The sequence below is a fragment of the Megalops cyprinoides genome, chromosome 6 (assembly GCF_013368585.1).
Source record: "Megalops cyprinoides isolate fMegCyp1 chromosome 6, fMegCyp1.pri, whole genome shotgun sequence".
In the NCBI taxonomy this organism is placed as follows: domain Eukaryota; kingdom Metazoa; phylum Chordata; class Actinopteri; order Elopiformes; family Megalopidae; genus Megalops; species Megalops cyprinoides.
In genome coordinates this window covers 11,952,229-11,971,631 of record NC_050588.1, presented here as the reverse complement: position 1 = coordinate 11,971,631, position 19,403 = coordinate 11,952,229, and the positions used below count along the sequence as shown (strand labels likewise).

At 49.4% G+C, this 19,403-nt stretch overlaps 1 protein-coding gene across 8 annotated transcripts in view; it reads left to right on the top strand.

The window, feature by feature from the left end:
- Window positions 1-19,403, top strand: part of LOC118779983 (calmodulin-binding transcription activator 1-like) — a 317,969-nt gene that overhangs the window by 2,861 nt on the left and 295,705 nt on the right. For 7 of the 8 annotated variants that reach the window (XM_036532364.1, XM_036532360.1, XM_036532357.1 and 4 more), the window contains exons 2-3: window positions 2,343-2,444; window positions 16,262-16,365. In XM_036532364.1, coding sequence (XP_036388257.1) covers window positions 2,343-2,444; window positions 16,262-16,365 — 206 coding nt within the window. The remainder of the gene's footprint in view (window positions 1-2,342; window positions 2,445-16,261; window positions 16,366-19,403) is intronic. The other variant, XM_036532358.1, reaches the window with a different exon arrangement.

The following is a 19,403-nucleotide window of genomic DNA, read 5'->3' as shown; positions in this document are numbered from 1 at the left end:
CCACCATTCACTTTCTGTCCTTTGAACAGCGTGTTTAACGACTCTGCATTCTGTGTGTCAGCGCCTTGCCACCCCTGCCTGGGCCTTGTGCTCTTAAAGCAGGCAGGCACCAGAGCGCCTCGGTGATATCTGGTCTGACACCTTCCTGCCCTGCAGGTTACAGAGACGCTTCTCCCGGCAGCTGGCCAGCGTAGGTCCCCCGGATCATACCATCCGACTCTCCTCCCGATTCAGCGGGGGGGATTCCCCCGCCGGCACTGGCTGATCTGCTGGGTTCTGTGCAGAGGAGGTTTTTCTGTGCTTCACCCACAGCGCCCTCGGCAACGGCATCGGGCCTGAAACCGGCCCGACCGGTCCGCGGGTCCTCGGGAGATCGACGCCTCCCAACATGCTGGGGTCGGAGATAAACAAGCGCGCCTTCCCCGAGCCGAAGCGAATGCGGGGAGGGCGTCCGGCGCGGTCGTAACCGGACCGAACGCGCGCGTGTGTTTAGCGAGGCAGTAGGTCCACCCCCGTGTGATAGCAAACCGACGCCGAGGCGCCGAGAGCAGCCGGCGAGCGCCAGGCCCATCTGCGCAGGGAGGGAACGGCTTCCTTGGGATCCCTCGATGCAGGTACGGCATTCCGGCAACCTGGGCTCTGTGCCGTGTGGACTCGGGCATGAGATCCCGCGCTCTTAATTGAATTAGCTCGGTGTGGCGAGACGGTAGCACACACCCCCCCCCCCACCCCCAACCCCCCGGTCCGGACCGCTGAGCCGGATTGGTCCCGTAACGAGCCTCACCTGCCGCGGAGAGAGAGAGAGAGAGAGAGAGAGAGAGAGAGGGAGGGCGTCCGGGATTGATCCTATTGATTGCCACGGCTGCCCGGAGACGGCACGCGGATCAATCGGAATCAGGCTGCATTGGCGGGGCTGCACGCGAGTGACCGCTGTCCCCTCTGGTCCTCGTTAGAGGGGCACCTCTCGGTGAGCGCGTCTCAGCCTGTGATGAAGGGAGAGCGAGAACAAGGTGACTAGAAGTTCAGGAACAAAGTGAATGGAAAGTGGGCATTGCAAAGTGACAAGTTTTTTTGGGGCACCTGGTTTGCGTGGTAGTGAATAAGCAGGCACTCCTGCCCTGGCCGTCGGCTGTGGCATGTGGCCGAGTTTGTTTCTCCAAGGCCCCTAGTCCGCACCTCAAAGCCCTCGCCTGCAGGGGGCGCCGAAGATCCCTCTCAGGCCAAGCTCCAAGTTGCACCCAGCTAGAGTGGTGCACTGCTTCCGTTCAGTCCAGTCAAACGGTTCCCTCCACAAGGTGCGAAGGGTGTGTTTTATTTAACGCAGCCTCACACCCCGCCACTATCGTATGAAAACCATGCACTGCCTGGACAACCAGAGCCGTGCAGTTAAACAGGCTGATCGAGCCGTGGTTAACGAGCACGTGTGTGAACAGCCCGGCACCTCTGCCTTGACTTTGTCTCTCTCTGGAGGAACCTCACTAATACGGCCAGTTCCAAACGAGACCGCATGTCCTCATGGCCCCCGGGGGACCCCATTAGGGCTGAGTAATCCCCTTAAAGGCACAGCGGTACTGCTCGCTCTGTGAGAGAGAGCGGAGGGGACACTGCCTTTACTGCTCGCTCTGTGAGAGAGGGAGAAGACACTGGCTTTGCTCGTAGCTCTGTGAGAGAAACAGGAGACACTGGCTTCACTGCTAGCTCTGTGAGAGAGGGAGAAGACACTGGCTTTGCTCATAGCTCTGTGAGAGAAACAGGAGACACTGGCTTCACTGCTAGCTCTGTGAGAGAGACCGAAGACACTGGCTTTGCTCGTAGCTCTGTGAGAGAAACAGGAGACACTGGCTTCACTGCTAGCTCTGTGAGAGAGACCGAAGACACTGGCTTTGCTCGTAGCTCTGTGAGAGAAACAGGAGACACTGGCTTCACTGCTAGCTCTGTGAGAGAGGGAGAAGACACTGGCTTTGCTCCTAGCTCTGTGAGAGAGGGAGAAGACACTGGCATTTCTGCTAGCTCTGTGAGGGAGAGAGGAGACGCTGGTTGAGGGAGAGGAAAACACTTGCGTCAGGAGTGGTGATGTGTTTCAGGGTGCGGGGGCGGAGGGCAGACCGTGGGAGTTTGGCACCGGCGGGATGCATGTCACAGTGCATGGGAGGGAGACGCCTGGGCAGATGAGTCTCCTGTTTACATGCATGGGGTGGGGTGGGGTGGGGGAGGGGTGTGGGGAAACTGCTGAGCCAGTGGCGGGTGGGGGGTGGGGTTGGGGGCGGGGTGGCCAGATTGTTTTCTCTTCCTCGACTTCTCTCTCTTCCTCTGTTCCCCCCCTTCCCTCCTGCCTCCTGAAGGACTGAAGAGAATACGTAATCCGGATCGAATGTACAGATCGGCCGTCGGTTATGCCGGCCATGCTCCTCCTAAGGGTGTCAGCGATGACACGGAGACCAACAGTAAGAGCTGGTTATTAATATTGCATCCTCGTGGCATTGCTCGAAGGGGCCAGCAGCTGGGCGACCTATTGTTCATTCATCGATTCATTTATTTACTCCGTGATATCATCCCCCCCCACCCCCAACCCCCCTCCCACCCGCCTTCCCCATGAGTGATTTCTGGAGGTGTCTGTGTTGATTGAAGTGTCTAGCATCTACGGGGGGGGCCGTGCGCAGCGTGCGGCCAATACGAGGAGAGGCGAAATGACGGCATGAAGTGAGAGTGATTGTTAGGGGTGGGGGTCTGGTACCCACGGCTGACAGGAAACAAGCGGCACTGTTCGGGCCGCCTTGCGCTGCTCCCTCGAGGGCCTCCGAGTGTGGTCCTCCAAACACAAAAGAACTAAACTTTGTCCCCTTCGTGTGTTTTACACTCCAACATTGCTTTTACGAAAAAAAACTCGGAAGAAGCTGCTTCCAAGTTCTAGTTCCACACAGGCTACGTGTTAAATGACAGTAGTACAGCAGGGGTCATTTTTCATTGCACCGCCCCTCGACGCACTCCCAGGCATGTTGGGGGGGAAAAGTGAGACGTAAAATCATTATGTGTACGGTGTTATTTTGGTAAGGTTATATGCATGGCTTTGCGAGGAGGGAAAGAAAAAACACCTCCTGGTTTTTCAACGCATAGCTTAGCTTTAAAAATGAGAGAAGCCCCAGATGTGTTCAGATCCATTACAAATCATGTTTATTCATGCGTAGCGACACTGTTTTTTGTACAGTGCGCTGCTACTTGGAGACAGCGTATTGTTAGGCCTAATCAACACGCAGCACACTTTACCCGTTACTAAGGGATTGGTTGATCTGTGTAGCGGAGCGCCTGCTCATTCAGAGCGATTCTCTGATGAGAGTAAGAGAAAAAAAAGAGGAGGCCCCATTTTTTCCGCTGCTGCTCTGTCGTTACGCGGGGTCTGTGGCGAGTAATCTGTGACACTCCAAAGCGCGGCGTTATAAGGAACGCGCTTTCGGATGTAGAGCGTAGGGGGAGGGCGTCGTGTCATTGTCTTGGGCTTGTTTTCTGACGGGTGATGTCTGGGGAGCTCCTGCGTGTGTCTGTGTGAACACCGGCTGCGATTCTGCTGCCCATTCCCTCTCTGCGTCGGCCCCGTTATTAGTCTTCTCGCCGTGGTCCGCGTTCTCCTGATCCAGCACGTTGTTAACAGGCTCCTGAGAGAGTGTGGTGTGTGTGTGTGTGTGTGTTGAGGGAGTCCTGGTTGTCTTGGTGACGGTGTCGCCAAGGCGTTAACGCAATGCATGTTGTCTGCTGTGCCCCCTCCGGCGCAGTGCTATGCGATGTCATTAGTTCTAATGAACTCCACTTGTCCAAGTTCGGATCGGAGAACTGTGTTCTGTTGAACTTCAACTCCCAGCATGCTGCAGGGCTGAATGCGTAATGAGGCGTGTGTTGTGCAGAAGCAGGGAAGTGTAGACTCCTTTGCCTGTACTCCTTGACACGGAAGATTCATAGTGCAGAAATTTAACGGGGCCAGCCGGGCCATGACAGAGAATGGGCTTCATATGATGTGTGCAGTGGCGTCTTATTCAAAGAGACATTTAGGTCGGTAAAGGGATCGAAGTCTGTTCTCTGAAAGGGAATGTTAGTGCTCTTTCTGTATGATAACCTTTGAACTTGTATATCTAATATACGTCCAGGTAAAGCAAGTAAGTATTTGTAAATGCCCCTCAGGGAAAGTGTGCAGTTGGACGTACCAAGCAGTTCAGAGTGTCTTTTACAGTTCAAAGGCTAGTTTGTAAACGCTTGGTTCAGCCAACCCAACACTTTCCCGGAGGTATAATTATTCATTGAACCACCCGAGGTGCCTCCTGAGTGTTTAGTGATCCAGTTTTGCTGGCTGTAACACAGAACACCCACATGTAGCTTTGCTAGTTCACATGCCCTATATATACATGTAGGCTAGTTTCTATCGTACTTGTCTAGTATTTGTTGTTAAGCAATTAAACCCCCCCCTATTGTTCTGTAAAAATAGCAGCTATCCCTGTTTATTATTCATATATTTTCCACATCAGGAGACACCAGACGAGAAAAAGCTGGCCTCGGGAGCCTGTGTTTTTTTTTTTTACTTTGTCAGAAATATGACGGAGCATAATTTGCCCTCTCCTGTAGTAAACCTATGATCACATTTCTCCAGCATTTTATCAGCCATCTCTGTTTTTTTTTTTTCCCAGGGATGCACAGTGATTCCAAAGGCTTCGCCTCACAGATCATTTTAATTAGAGGAGATAGCGTTAATTGAGATGCCAGAGTAATCAAAGACGGTCTTTTTAAGGGGGTGGGGGGCGCGGTCCGGGACCTGGTGAATAGAGGGGGGCGGGAGAGAGGGGTGCGCCTCTGCAAACCGGGGGGGCCTGGAGGTCAGGTGTGGCGGTTAGAGGTCATTTGAGAAACAGCGGTGTCACAGTGTGCTTTGAACCCAAAGCAGGCCTTCAGAAGGCTTCCAGACCATCCCTTTCCACCCTTTCAATCTCATTCCAGATTACCATCAGAGTACGTACTGACGGGCGTAAAGAGATGTCTGACTCCGCGCTTCACATCAAAAGCTCTCTGCCTGTGTTCCTGAACCCAAGGAGCTCTGGCGAAAGCAGCGCTCCAGAATGTTAATTAACAGCGAGATCATCGCTTGATTGGTTCTGTTTCTAATTAATATTTATATGTGTACAGTCACTGTAACAGCCCCAGAACCCACATTTTCCTGGCCCTTCACGAATCCCGCTCATGAATATTAACACGGGGCAGCCGTCTCCAGAAACTCTATGAGCGAGAACCTGGAACTTTTTCTAGCCCAGACAGGAAAGAACGCGGAGTTTGGGGGTCTCTCTGGTGATTAACGGTCTCCGCTGCCGCCTCTCGCTGTCAGCGTATCATCAGCGGGCTGTCGCATCATCACGAGGGGACAGACAGGACACAGCTGTCATTACGATGGCGGGGGGTGGGGGTGGGGGGGTGCTTGGGGACCCTAATGCTGGAGCACGAGGCCCCCCGATTGTTTGCAGCTGATTGGCAGACGTGAGAGGAGCCGCGGTGAAAGGGAGCGGGCGTCTCCGCTCTGGGATTGCAGGACTCGGGGAGAGCGGGAGGAACGGCCGCCTGTGAGCAAACTTGCTATTATGTTTCAACCAAGTCTGATTTGTAGCCCAGATCGATCGCCTAGTTGTCTGGGAAGAGCGGGGAGAGAGGCACTTAGGTGCCGTGGCCGTATTTGTAGTTGATACGGCCGTTTTATATATTTATTTATATATATATATATATATATATCATTTTTTTGTAAAGAAGGGACAGAGAATTCTCAGACGGTTTGATTGACGTTTGTGTGGATCATCCGCCAGCATGTTCACGAGTGTCATGTCATTGCTGTGTTGGCCCTTGCCTGTGGAGCTTTCTCCTAACCGCATGCCGCCGCCTGCTTCCCCAGGCCTCTCCAGGCTTTGAGCGTGTGCAGCTCTTGGAGGCTTCTCCTTGTGTCTGTGTCTGTGTGTTTTTGCACGCGTGTCTGTGTGTCTGCGCGCGTGCACGTGTGCACGGGGGCCTGCGTGTGCGTTTTGATTGCTCGTTGCCGCTGTGTTTACTCAGCCCTGTTTGTTTGAGATAACGGCTCGTGTTCATGTTTGTCAGTGGGAGCCAATTACAGAGTTCGCCTTAATTACTGGGTTTGCAGTTGCCTTTTTTGTAGATTTGTCGTGGTGTGCATAGATGAACCCAGTTAATATCCCCGTTGCAGCACCACAGCCTGTGTGAAGCAAGTGGGATATTAGGCGGTTTCACTTGGTTGTGCATGTGCACCGAGCGTGTGCCAGCTCCATCCTTCAGCTTCCTCAAGGCTGGTCCAGAACAGGCCTCAGAACAGGCTCCCTAATTACACCTCGTTCATCTGCGCCCGATTTGCACGCACTCAGGAGAGTGACGGATAAGGGCGGTCACTCCCGAATTCACTGCAAATTCACCAGCATTCACTCAAGGTGGACAACGCATAGACAACCCGGCCAGCTTCCTGTGAGCGTACCCATGTTCCAGGGAACCTGCAAGCATCTAGATGTTGGGTGGAGTTTGCAGCAGGGCCCAGGGGGGTGGAGTCGGGCCCAGGGGGGTGGAGTTGGGCACAGGGGGTGGAGTCCGGCACAGGGGGTGGAATCGGGCACAGGGGGCTGTGCTGTTCCACTGAGCACCTTGTGGTTTTGGAGTAGGTGGAGTCCGGCACAGGGGGTGGAGTTGGGCACAGGGGGCTGTGCTGTTCCACTGTGCACCTTGTGGTTTTGGAGTAGGTGGAGTCCGGCACAGGGGGTGGAGTCGGGCACAGGGGGCTGTGCTGTTCCACTGAGCACCTTGTGGATTTGGAGTAGGTGGAGTCCGGCACAGGGGGTGGAGTCGGGCACAGGGGGGTGGAGTCCGGCACAGGGGGCTGTGCTGTTCCACGGAGCAGCTTGTGGCTCAGGCCAGGGAAGACTGCCAGCACGGTGGCCCTGTAGACCTCCACAGCAAACACAGTCATGGCTCCCAGCCCCAAATCCGTAAACAAAAGCCAGCCGCAGACCAAAGACCTTTTTAAAAAAAGGTTTGTTTCCTGGCTGCCTAAGACCTTAGCGAGTTTCTTGGCTTTACAGCCCCCTGTTGTGAAAAAACGAAAAAAAGTAATAATAATAGCAATCTTTGCACACCCTCGTACTTTATTGTGTTCATGATAATCCACTTACAAAAAAGCAGGGGTCTAGTGCACTCCTGTAGGTGGTAATGGAGGAAAGAGTCAATAAGGAAGTTGTAGTCATAACTGAAACAATGGGTAGGGCATCCCAAATTGAATTGGTATTGATTGGTTCTTTCTGGAATTCACTGTCGAAACTGAAATTGGAACAGACTAGGTTGACCTGGTGGGGGGGGGGTGAATTTGAATTGTAAATGGAATTGGAGAAAAAAAATCAAAGAGACACAAATGAATCTCTTGATGGTTCTGGAAAGGTACAGCCTTGGTTTCATGCTGTCCTGTCCGTCAGAATCCATTTATCTAAGTAGACATTCATTTGAAATAGATTAGAATGGACCGAATTATAATTAATGTCTACGTCAAGAGAACAAATTTACTCTCAATTATTAGCAGCACAACAGAATCAATATTACAGCTATTACAACTACCGCTGGTATTACAACTACACGTTAATATTCATTTATAAGATCGCTTACTCTATTATTATATGTTACAAGAAGAATATTTTACGTATTATTTGATCATCCACAACTTTGTAAACTAAAATCGTAAATGCTCCATCTTCATAGTACACTAAAATCATCCATCAGTCTTCATGTGAGAGGCTGATTAAAACAGAAAAGAGCCTCTTATGTAGCACAGACAGGAAAGAGAGAGAGAGAGAGAGAGGGAGAGAGAGAGAGAACACTTGCATCAGGGAAGGTATTGATTTAAGATCTGTTTGTGTCAGCTCTCTCAAGTTTCAAGGACTGTTCCGGTCTCCAGAGCGAGGCCCTGTGCAAGCCAGCGTGACAGATATTGTAAAAAATCCTAAACACTTGGCTTCTCGGACAGAACTGGTGATAATCCCAAGATCAGCGCTCCGGTCCAAACAGAGGGAGTTTTCTTTTCCCTCTACCCCCTCAAGGTGGTGTGTGTGTGTGTGTGTGTGTGTCTGTCTGTCTGTCTGTTTGTCTGTCTGTGTCTGTCTGTGTGTTTGTGTGTGTCTGTGTGCACATGTGTGTTGGGTGGGGGGGGGGGGGTGATTAGAACCCCCGTGAGGACGCAGTGCTGCCTCCGTAGCTCCCGGTTTTTAAACTTTTCAAACGGAATCTCCGATCATGCATAATTAATTTGCCATGGATCCAAAACAAATATTCCCAATAGTCAATCCTTTTGTCTGTCAGCAAGTCAAAGCACTTACAGGCAGTGCGTGTAATTTCCAGCCGTCCGGGAAGGACAGGTTGTCCAAGTTCTTTCACCACATTTCGAAGTGTACGAAGTTTCATTTCACGTCCTTGTCTGGGGTCCAAATTCAAATCCATTTAAAATATGACAGTCAGATTGTTTGTAATGAATACTAATGCTGAATGTTAATATCTTGAATCCGGTATTGTTCAGATGATGTTATTGTGGTGATAGGGAGAGAATGCAGTAGACAAATGTGTGAGAATGAGTATCCTCTCCCACACTTCTGGGAGAAGCACACCCTCCTCCCAGCCAAAGGACCAGCCCCTTGGAGCGCCTGCTCCACCACTCGGTAGTAGGCTGCATTAGAACTGCCCCCCACCCCCTTCTGATTGCTGCCACAGGTGCTTCCTTCTCAGTGGAAACTAGCCCTCCACACACACACACACACACACACACACCCACACAGCCCTTCCCCAGTCCAGCTCAGCAACGTCCACCCTCATATGACGAGCCCTCCGGTTCCTTCTGCCTTCACCATTCAGCAAGGGCAGCGTCATTCAGTAGAAAGGAGATTTAATTATGGTAATGTCCACAGTGACTGTACAGGTATCAGAAAAAAAGGGGGGCATGTGGTCCCTGGACAGCCTGGCCATTGTATTCTGTAGCCTGTGCAGGAGGGAGGAAGTGGAGCAGCAGTTGTGAGCGTGTGGCAGGAGCGCTTGTTAGCCGTGTGCAGAGCATTCAGCAAGGCCTCCGTATGGATTTTCTCAGCAGTCACAACACTGTGACGAGCAATATTAGATCACGCTGTTTCACTTCAGGTCTGCAGTTCCTGATAACGTCTATGGCTGATTATCATCACCCAGAATCCCGCACGTGCTGTATAATAACTCAATTATGGAGCTGGATGGTTTTACATTAAGGATTGAGATGAAGTTTACAGCTTCACTTTCTAGGCCAGGAGCCGAACCCGCAAACCTTAAGCCGGTCTTCTACACTGAGCCCGTTTTTAAAAAAAAAAAAAAAAAAAAAGCGACAGCAAGAACAAAATAAAACAAAACAGGCTCCAGTGACTCTGCAAGGTTTCCCAGGAAGGTTCTGGAATCATTTAGACACGTGCACCCTTTTGTAAGTTGAAAGTGAGCCTAAATAGCAGCCCGGCTCGCGCGCCGACAGATATGCAGTCTGACTTGTTTAATGAACGTCTTGAGGTTGGCGCTGTGCTGCCTCTGTGTGCCAGTACCCCAGTCAGACAGGGATTACTCAGAAAGTTTATCAGCAGTATGATGAATTAGCATGCAGGCCCATCTCTCCCCTCAACCGCTGTGCAATGAGCCTTTATTCCTGTCACATTAATTTTATTTGGAGAAAAGGGGGGAAAATTTCTCAAAAATTTCCCTAGACGGCTCTTTATATCTGTGCTGGGAGAATTAAATGTTGCGTTTTGAGTATTTTACTATCTTTATTATGGAAAGTTTTATAATTAACAGGCAGCCGTCTCAGAGGGACTTTTGGGTTTTATTTTTTTTGTGTCTCGGGGATGCGCGTTTAATGTGGAAATGACAGTTTTATAAGGTGGAAAAAAAATTAAAAAACGAATCAAATAACCAGGGTGATCTCCAATACGATGGTTTATCATTTGCGCCTATCCTCTCTGAAACACTAGCCCTTTTCCCTTTTCATTTGCGAGGGGAGTAATCGTTTGATTTGATTTTTTTTTTGCAAGAACATTTCTCTGGAGGCAGACTTCTACCCTTGGTACGCGACAGCTACACATGACTGATTGGTCAGAACGGTAGACGGAAGCGTCCCGGCGCTGCATATGCGTTGTAAAAACGTTGTAAAAGCACACCTTCTTCACCTGCGGTGCGTGGTGGAGGCGTGTAAGTGGCACGCAATGGTGCGATTGCCGAAGGTTTTTTTTGTTCTTTGCCTTCCGCCCGGCGTGCTCCCGAGAGAGGGGAAGCGTACGGCGCGTCTGGTTCCCGAGCCGTTACCGTGCCTTTTATTTCTCCCCGTTTGAACCGCGGCTTTCAGAGACCCCCCCCCTGCCCCGGTGTGGCAGGAGATAGCAGAGATCTGCAGGAACGCAGACGGAATGAGATAAAAGAGATGACGTAAAGCGCCGAACAGCCCCCCGCTACCAGGGGAGGCTCCGCTGTCAGGGATTCAGCCGCCACTCTGTTCCGTCACTGCCGGGGGGGTTAGGGGAATAGCAGGCTTTTTGGCGGGAAACGGCGAGTGCCGTGAGGCTGTCACCCATGGAGCGGGGCCGGCGGGGTTGGCGGGCCTGCTTATTGGCCGAGCTGGGGGAGGGTGATGTCACTGCGAGGATCGTTCAGTCACGCTCGGCCACTGGTGAGGGCCGTTGATTGATAGCGGAGAGCGGGCCGGGGGAAAGTGGGGAGGAGGAGAGGCGAGGGGAGATTTGTGAGTCCTGCCGTCTGGACGGCGCCGTGTAACGAGGTCCCTCCTCGAGCCTGTAGCCTCCGTGTCACTCACACCCACATCTCCCAGCCTTTTCCCACAGTGCAGAGAGTCAACAGTCTTGCCTTGAACCGTTCTCCTTCGGAATACCATTACACAGAAACAGCTACTTATAACTCCATCTCATCTGTAACTGTCAACAGAATGCTTGCAATAAGGGGAAAAAAGATCCTATAAATGTTTGTCACTGGCAGAGTGTTTTATTAACATGTGGTAAAAGGCTGATCTAAGTTAAAGCAGCATAAAAATAAGCTCTAAGTGCTAGGTTTAGCAAGTATTGACCATCCACTTGTGGTGGCAGAAATCAAGTGCCTCTACATTAGCCACAGCTGTGCATTCGTAGAATGTGAATACACTGTTGACCGTTTATGATGATCCTCCATTGAATGATGAAGCAGTTGCGTACAGTTCCACTGTCCCAGCTGGAACCACACTTTGCTCAAAATATTACTTTCTTCTGGGTCTGTATTTTTGTCAGTGAGGACTATTTTATATCTGTAAACCTGCCTTAAAAAAAAAAAGAAAAGAAAAAATCAAGAATTGCTTGAGGAAAAAAATAAAATCCAAAATGATCCGAGTCTCCCAGCTCTAATAAAAGCAGATTCATTATATACATTATGGTCCAGTCACGGGAATCTAACAGTTCAGTTAGGCACTTTGCAAGGAGGAAAATTCAAGCAAATCTATTCTCTGGTGGCCCCTCTTCCATATCGTTTGCTATTTTTCCTTTTTCTATTACCTCGGACGGTGCGTGAGCAATCCCGCGTGGCACCTCTCTGTCTGTTCCCCCTCCCCTCTCTCTGAGCGGGCCTTGCGCAATCTGTTCTCCGCCTTTTTGTCCTGTCTGTCTCCACCGTTTTTCCCCTTTCTTCCCCCAGAAAGAAATCAATCCCGTGCCTTTTTTTTTTTAGTTTTCGCACAACTGCCCCTCTCTCCACCGTGGCCGTATCAGTCACTACCACCTCTTTGCTTCTGCAGTTTGTTTTCCTCCTTCCTCTTATCTCCTTCTCTCACTTTTTTTCCTCTCCCGCTCCGTCTGGGTGTCACTGACGCCCCCCCTCCCCCCGTTTCGGCATTTCCTGGCCCTGTATATTTCGAGAAGGCGACAGCTCGTAGGTGTTCACTGGCGCTCCCCGTGCAGAAAAGCTAATTGAGCTAAGCGTATGATTGCAGCTCTCAGCCCCTCATGTGCAAACAGAGGTTTTATTTTTTTCTTATTCCCCGCCGGCCCCGAATTTCCATGGCGTCCGTGCACGGGGATGTAGCCTACAGCCGGCAAACGCCTCAACCCGCCGAATCCGCCGAATCCGCCTCTGCGTCTCACGCCAGAGGAATACCAAGCGCGGCGCTCAGACATTTCACTCACAGGTCAGGTAGCGGTGAAATCTTCGTTAGAACCTTGCTGCAAGGAGGGGGATTATACATTGCATGAGCTCTTTCCCCGTCTGCTCATTTCGATGACTTTCCTCTCCTCCTCCTGGGCACCTGTTCTCCATCCTAACCCCCCACCCCCCATTGCTACTGTGGCACTGTCTTTATGGAGACTTACTTCAGAGCTGAAGGTTAGACCCCTTTGTCTCCTCTTCCTTGCTTCACCCCTCCCCTAACCAAAGCGAAGCACCGTGGGGTTAAACTGTAACAATGTTTGCACGATCACACATGGTATGGCGGGCACACAAAGGCGATGTCCCTAGATTGAGTCGACCTCTGGGTCTTTTAGCTGTGTGATGGTAAAGTGCCTGGTTGCGATCGCACTGGTTCAGCCCCTGACAAGGTCAGCTTGCCCTTGCTCCCCCCTCCTCACCCCACACACTCACACACACACACCTCTCTCTCGCTCCCCATCGACTCGAGACGCTACAGTATTAAAAGTAAAGTTCTGCGACGCAGACGGAAAACAATGCTACCCAGATGAAAGCCAAGGTACCTCCCTTACCAAAGCTAAGACCCAGTCCTCTGATCTAGGGCTGCACTTTGAAGAGGCGGTTTGATGTGTACTTTCCGTACATTTTCAAAGGCTGGCAGTAATGATCAACTGTCGGACATTGGATAACACATGCAAATACTGTGTAACAGAGGGGCTGGATCTAAACACTGATTGGTATTCAGAGCGGGCCCTCCACGCCCTCTGCCTCCGGAGTGCTTGCTAAATAAGAAATTTGGTTTTAACTATGCAAGCGATATTTGAGCTGTTTGAAATTCTGTCTTCTCTGGGTTTCTATTAATAAATGCATAATTGATTGGTGTGCTCGCAGAGGCACATGTGCATACACACACACACACACACACATGCACACACACACACACACACACACATACACTGCATCTGTACATTAAGCGGCTATAGGTGCATCCGAGCTGTGTGCTGTGCACCCGGACGAAGCGACAGGCAGGCTCTCGGCTGAGTGGATTGCGGCCTGAGAGATAGATACTAATCGGCGCTGCTTGGCAGACGGCCGCGGCACCGGTGATTAAAATTTGACTCTAAATCCACAGTCGGAGAGTGCCGGCGCGATTCAAAGGCCCCCGGCCTAATGCAGAACAATGGGAGAAAATGGCAGGGCCCTGACTGCTCCGCCGGAGCCGTCCGCCGACAGAGCGAGGAAGGAGAGGTGGAGAGGACGAGAGAAGGATAGGGAAGAAGAAAGGGAGTCAGATATATGGACTGGCCTTAATTACCCTCTAAATAAGTTGCTTGCCCGGTCCTTTTATCATCCTCTGGCATTTATGCTTTGGGAATGGAAAGCTTTTTACACTGGAGCAAGACAGAATATCGCTCAAAAGACTGATCTCAGGACCCGCGTTTCTGTGCCTTTGTTTAAAATCATTTCATTTCTTTTCCTCAAGCGAAGGGGGGATTTTTTTTTTCTCGGCGTAAAGATGACTGTGCTGAAAAGTTCCGCGCAGCACAAGTGCATGGATCAGGCTGCAGTAAAGTGCTCCACTGCTGATAGTTCGCTTGCGCAAAAGTGAAATGTTCTTTTTTTTTTTTTTTGCAGCACCACTTTTTCATCATGTCACTAGTACATGATTCACTTCTTTTTCTTTCTCTTTTCTTTTTAGAAAAGCTTGCAAACAGAATTATACCCTCCCCATCACTATAACCACGTATAAGTGAGCTTATATTATATCTTGCTGTATCACCGTTTGACTATGAATGTATGTGGCCCTGAGGGTGTACTTGGTGGCAAGTTGCAGTGAGAGAGATATGGGGTAGAGTGAGGTCTGTCACATTACCACTGTGGGTCTGAAAGGCCGCTCATACCTAAAAGCCATGTTAGCGGGTGGGAGGAGGGGGGGGTGGTGAGCAGTTAAATTCATGTGATCAAATTGCAGAGCAGATGCCGTGATTCACGGGAACTAATACTGCATCCAAATAAGCATACGCACGGCCGGCAACGTATTCCTGCAACTGGGTATTTACTGAAGCAATTGACAGAAAATGCCTCGCTCAAAGGCATACATTATACAGCATCTGGGATTACCCGCTACATATAGCAGTGGAAGAAAAGCGAAGGATCAGAGACTGTATAAGCACACGGAATTCATTACCCGGTTTGATCAAGATATGGATACCTGTAAGCACCTACTGAATCCTGAAAATACTGCTTAAATACAGGATATTGGCGTTTCATTTGGGTCACATGGGTACAGGCATAGCCATTTTATTTCCCCTTTCAAAGAAGGCCGTTTCACTAGTAGATCAGCTAGTCCCTGTCATTGTTTCTCAGAATAAGAGCAAACTCAGCAACATTGCTGCAACAGATGTATTTGCACGGAGGAGGCAGTAGCAGTAATTCTCATTTTTATGTCAAATATTGCGTTAGCAAGGGGGCCATATGGACACGTGGGTAACCAGCTGAAGATTAGGTAAATAGCTCCTATCAGTTTCACAGTGATCGCAGTTGTTCTGCAGTTGCCGACCAGGCATTCCCATGGTCCGCTACCGGGGCTACGATTGAAATGTAAAGGTAACTTGACAGCAAGTTACCTAGTTAGCCGCTTCCTATAGAACCGTTAAGTCTGAGTCTTTGTTTGCCGTACGGATAATCTGGCCTCGCATTTTTTTCATTTTGCGTGTGTGCATTTTCGAGGTAAATATTTTGCTAGCTGACATAATTACACATGGACTGGTAAGGCATTTGTTCTGTAAATATTTACGCTTTACCTTCTCGTCTGATAAGCTGCATCATTAGTGTTAACGCCGGTAAGGAGTGCTTTATTGAACAGATGGAGTGGATACAAAATTGCGTACGTATTAGGGGGCTAGCACAGAGTATGTGTGCCCAGCTGTATTCTGCTGTACACTGCATGTGCAGCTAGTGGGCAAAGCCGTGACAGCAGTGGAACAGAAAGTAAACGTTCAGTATAACAACAGTGTTGGCTGTATTGTTGAGGGTTTTTTAATGATTGCCAGATGAGTTGTTTTCATTCCCTCCAGAGTTTTCAGATGCTAAAATTGCTTAAAAAGTTCATTCGTAGTGATGCAGGCTGAAGAGAGCTGTAGGTAAGAAGCAGTCTTCAGCACTGACAGGGTACAAGGTGTTTTTTTTTTTTTTTTTAAATACCACGTCTTGTATTGTTTACCAGCTCTATGGAATAGCACCGTGAGGAAGGAGAGGTGGATCAGATCCAGCGCACAGCAATGGGCTCTGACATTGCCAATAAGAAATAAATAATTTAGGCTGGAAGAAGTTTGTACGTAGGAAATGCACGCAACAGTGTTTATTGATCCCCCCCCTCCCCCCCCCACCCCCTTTGTGGGTTTTTATAGGAATCAGTAGACGGCTTTCATCCGGGTTCCATTTTTTTTTTTTCCATGGGAGTGGGTGATGGGCGGCGTATGCATTCGCATTCGCATTCGTCTTAGTGCTGTCACGACACGGGGGAGATGATGAGCGCCGCCCAGGGGCGGCGTGGGATACTGAATGCAACCCCCCCCCCATCCCCCCTCCCCCAAACCCCCTGTGGCTAATCCGTACATTCCCCCTCCTTTTTCAGAGGACTCTAAGTCATCCTCCTGCTTCCGTGATGTTTCTTTCTTTTTTTTTTTTAAAGCGGCTGCAGCGCACAAAGTAGGACTGCCTTCCCCTGGAGGCCCAGACGTTGAGTTGCTTAAGACGCGGGAGCCCTTGATGCAAACGGTTATCAATAACCTTGAAGTGCATTTGCTCTGTTGCCCAATCTCACCACTAATATCTTACAAATAAATATATATATAAAACGCTGAAAGATAGAGGACAGTACACCCCTGTATAAAATTTGCCGGCTGCAATGCTGCACTGCTCACCTGGGCGTCCTTCAGCCTTGAGCAGAACCGCTCAGTCATTGACAGCTACAGCTATGTTGATTGTACTGATGTTGGCCCGTACCCTAACTGTCTTGGTCTGCCCCTTCTCGTTGCAGACGAACATGGACATTTGAAAATTTACCTGCCCAAAAAGCTGCTTGAATGTCTACCCAAATGTTCCTCGCTGCCCAAGGAGAGACACAGGTGGAACACCAACGAGGTAAGCCCCGCCTTGCTCGCCGCCAACCAGCTGATTGGTCGGTAACCTCACTGGCCCGCCCTTTGGGGTCATGGAGTTTTCACCATTAAAATCAGGGATGGAAATAACAGTGACTTATTCTTTCAGTACTGCTTGTATTGTGGTGACATATAGCATGTCTTATTTTCTGTTTTCAGGTATATTCTTGCAAGGTTGAGCATTTTATTACTAATGTGTTCTATATAATATTGTACCTCAATGAATTGAAAGACTTGTATTTTATTTAGTTGTAATAAGATTTAAGCATTGGTTGTCATCCTAGTCCTGTGATCGTTCATCTTTGAGGAAAATACATGCCGTATGTCTAGTTGGCCAAAATCTATGGTAGATAATTTTATACCCATATGGTAGAACACACTGTTTCTTTCTTCCATACAACAGCAACAACAAAAACTGCATAGATTTATACATCCCCCTTGAGCCTGAAGGCTTTTTAATATTCTATAGTGAACAGACAGGTTCAGGGGAGATAAACGCAAACCTTTTAGCTTTCTGTATTGGAAATCAGAACTTAAAATGCTGTTTTTATTTGTATGTCAGGGTAGGAAAAAATATCAGAGACGCATTTTGCTCCGGCTCCCTCTGACCTGTAGGCCAACCGTTTTAAATTAGTTCATTTCTTTTCAGCCCACCTGCTTTATCATTTAATGGAAACGAGACAGTGTCTTCCTTGATTTTTCCCCCCCTCGTTCTGTGCTCGGCTGACGTTCCCGTACATTTCACGCGGGACCGGCAGGAGATTGGAACTAAACATTATTTAGCTGCTTAAAGCTGGAGGGATTTTTAGTGATTGCCATAGCAAAAATTTCTCCAAGGAAATTCATAAGCTGCCAGAGAAGGCGTTGCATTTTTAATACGGCCGATCCCGCTGAATCGCACGCGGTTTTTTGGCGCATCAAGGTAACAAGCTTTTATGTCATCAGCGGGGGGGGGGGGGCGAAAGTAGCCCTCGATTCTGTATTTTCAAAAAGTCCTTAATGGCTTTGCGTTTGGTTTGGTGACGTTCCCCTTTGAAACCGATTGAAGGGGCGGAAGGGGCGGAAGGTGCAGAGTGAAATATTTGAGAACCCCATTAAGAGAAGACCAGGGGACATAGTAAAGCCAGTCAAACCCCCCCCCCCCCCCCCCATCCCCCACCCCTTCGTCATAACTCACCTGTCACTCTGGCGTCAGTCCCACGCTCCACCACAACCGCAGAGTGACAAATCGGCGCTGCTCCTTTTTTTTTTTAAAGGTATATTTATGGATTACAGTTGAGAGCGGTTTTTGATCTCTCAATGCCGGAATGTTTTCTTTATGTTGTGACAAGCTTTGTGCGGGGGGAAACGCTATATGAGGAGATGAACGAGAGTGCCAAGATGTAGACGCGCACCTTTTGTTGGGGAGGCACAGAGGACTGAAATGAAACGGAGGCGCGCGTCCTTGGTGTCAGTAAGCCAAGAGTCTAGCAGTCCCTGTGCGAATTCTATCAAAGGTTCACAAAGTTTTCCTGAAGTTTCCTGCAAAATTTTAAATGATCGTCTGCCTCCTCAGCCTCTCCGTGTGGTGCAAGGTCTTTGTCAAATATTGAGAGAGAGCTGTCACGGAGTATCACATTTCCCATCATTACCTAAGAATTAAGGACAGCCAGCTGGCACGTCGCTCACTTTCCCTGCCGGCTCCCCTTTGTTTGACCTAGTGTTCCTAGCATGGCCTGCCTTTTAAAAAATTCATTCTAACGTGGACAGTAGCAGACACTGTAGGCTGCGGATCTGTTGACAGGGCAGGCTGTCATGTTGTGCAAACAAATCCCATTTTTCGCCTAATAAAAGTCAGCAGTTTTGTGTATTCTGAATGGGGCTAAATTCATGATTGGCTGCAACATGAACAGTGTGCACAGGTCTTTTAAAGTAGTGGTATTTCTGTTGACAGAGAGTAAAGAAAGAGAGAAAAGCTCCCGGTGTACACCTTATGTACAATGTATCGAGAGGTCATATTCTACCGCACAAACAAAAGGTTACCCAGAGTGGGACAGAGTTACAGTCTTTCACATTGCCAGCAAAGACGCTTTGTGGAAACAGCACTGTATATAATCTGCATATGCAACACAAGGTAGATTTGCACACCAAATGCAGTTTGCAAGTTTTTTGTTGTTCTTTTTTATTCAAATTTAGGAAGCAACATTTAAATAGGCAGGACAGCTGCTGACAGGACAGATCCCACATCAGTCAGTTAACATTCTGATGTTCGGAGGAGCGTCGGCAAACAGGGGCAGCCGGTGAGAAAGCACGAGATCACGAGATAAAAGAAACGGGCGAAGCGGAATTAGAATGCGCCAGCATTTCAAGTGACCCGAGTGGGATAGCCAACGACTGCCTCGGTCGAAATTACAGGCTGCAAGCGTCGCCTTTGTCTTCCTCGAGAGAGGTCTGCTCGCGAGCGGCGGACTGGGCAGCGCTCGTTTCAGATCGCAAACGGGCCTGGTTGTGTTTAATTGCGGAGGTGGGCAAATAGGCTAATGGGGTCAGGGAGGTAGCCAATCAGTTATCAGACTCACTGCTGTCATGCAACTCTTTTATTTTTCCCTTCGATTCTCTGGTGTGCGTTTACAGGGGATGCATTGCAAGCGTTTACTGGAAAATTAGATAAGCTAATCTGATGAAAATAGGAGAGGGCGAGGGGAGGGCGGGGGGGGCAGGGGGGGGGGGGAGCCGTGGCTCTACGGAGGTCTCCGAGCCAGTGATGCGCGCGCATGGAGTACTCGGCTTTTCACTTTGCCAAAATGAGATTAGAACGGAATCTGGGGCAAAGCTTGACAATTTATTGAGTTCGTGCTGGTTGTTAATTTTTTTTTTTTTACACGCACAAAAAAATGTGCATAAACTTAAAAAACAAGAACAGGCTGTAAACAGTAAAGCAGATCCAGAGACAGAAATGTACAAACAGACGAAATGTGTTTGACACGGCGCTCGCTGTTTAGCACAGTCGGCGCATGAATGCGGTCCTTGGGGAGAGGAGCG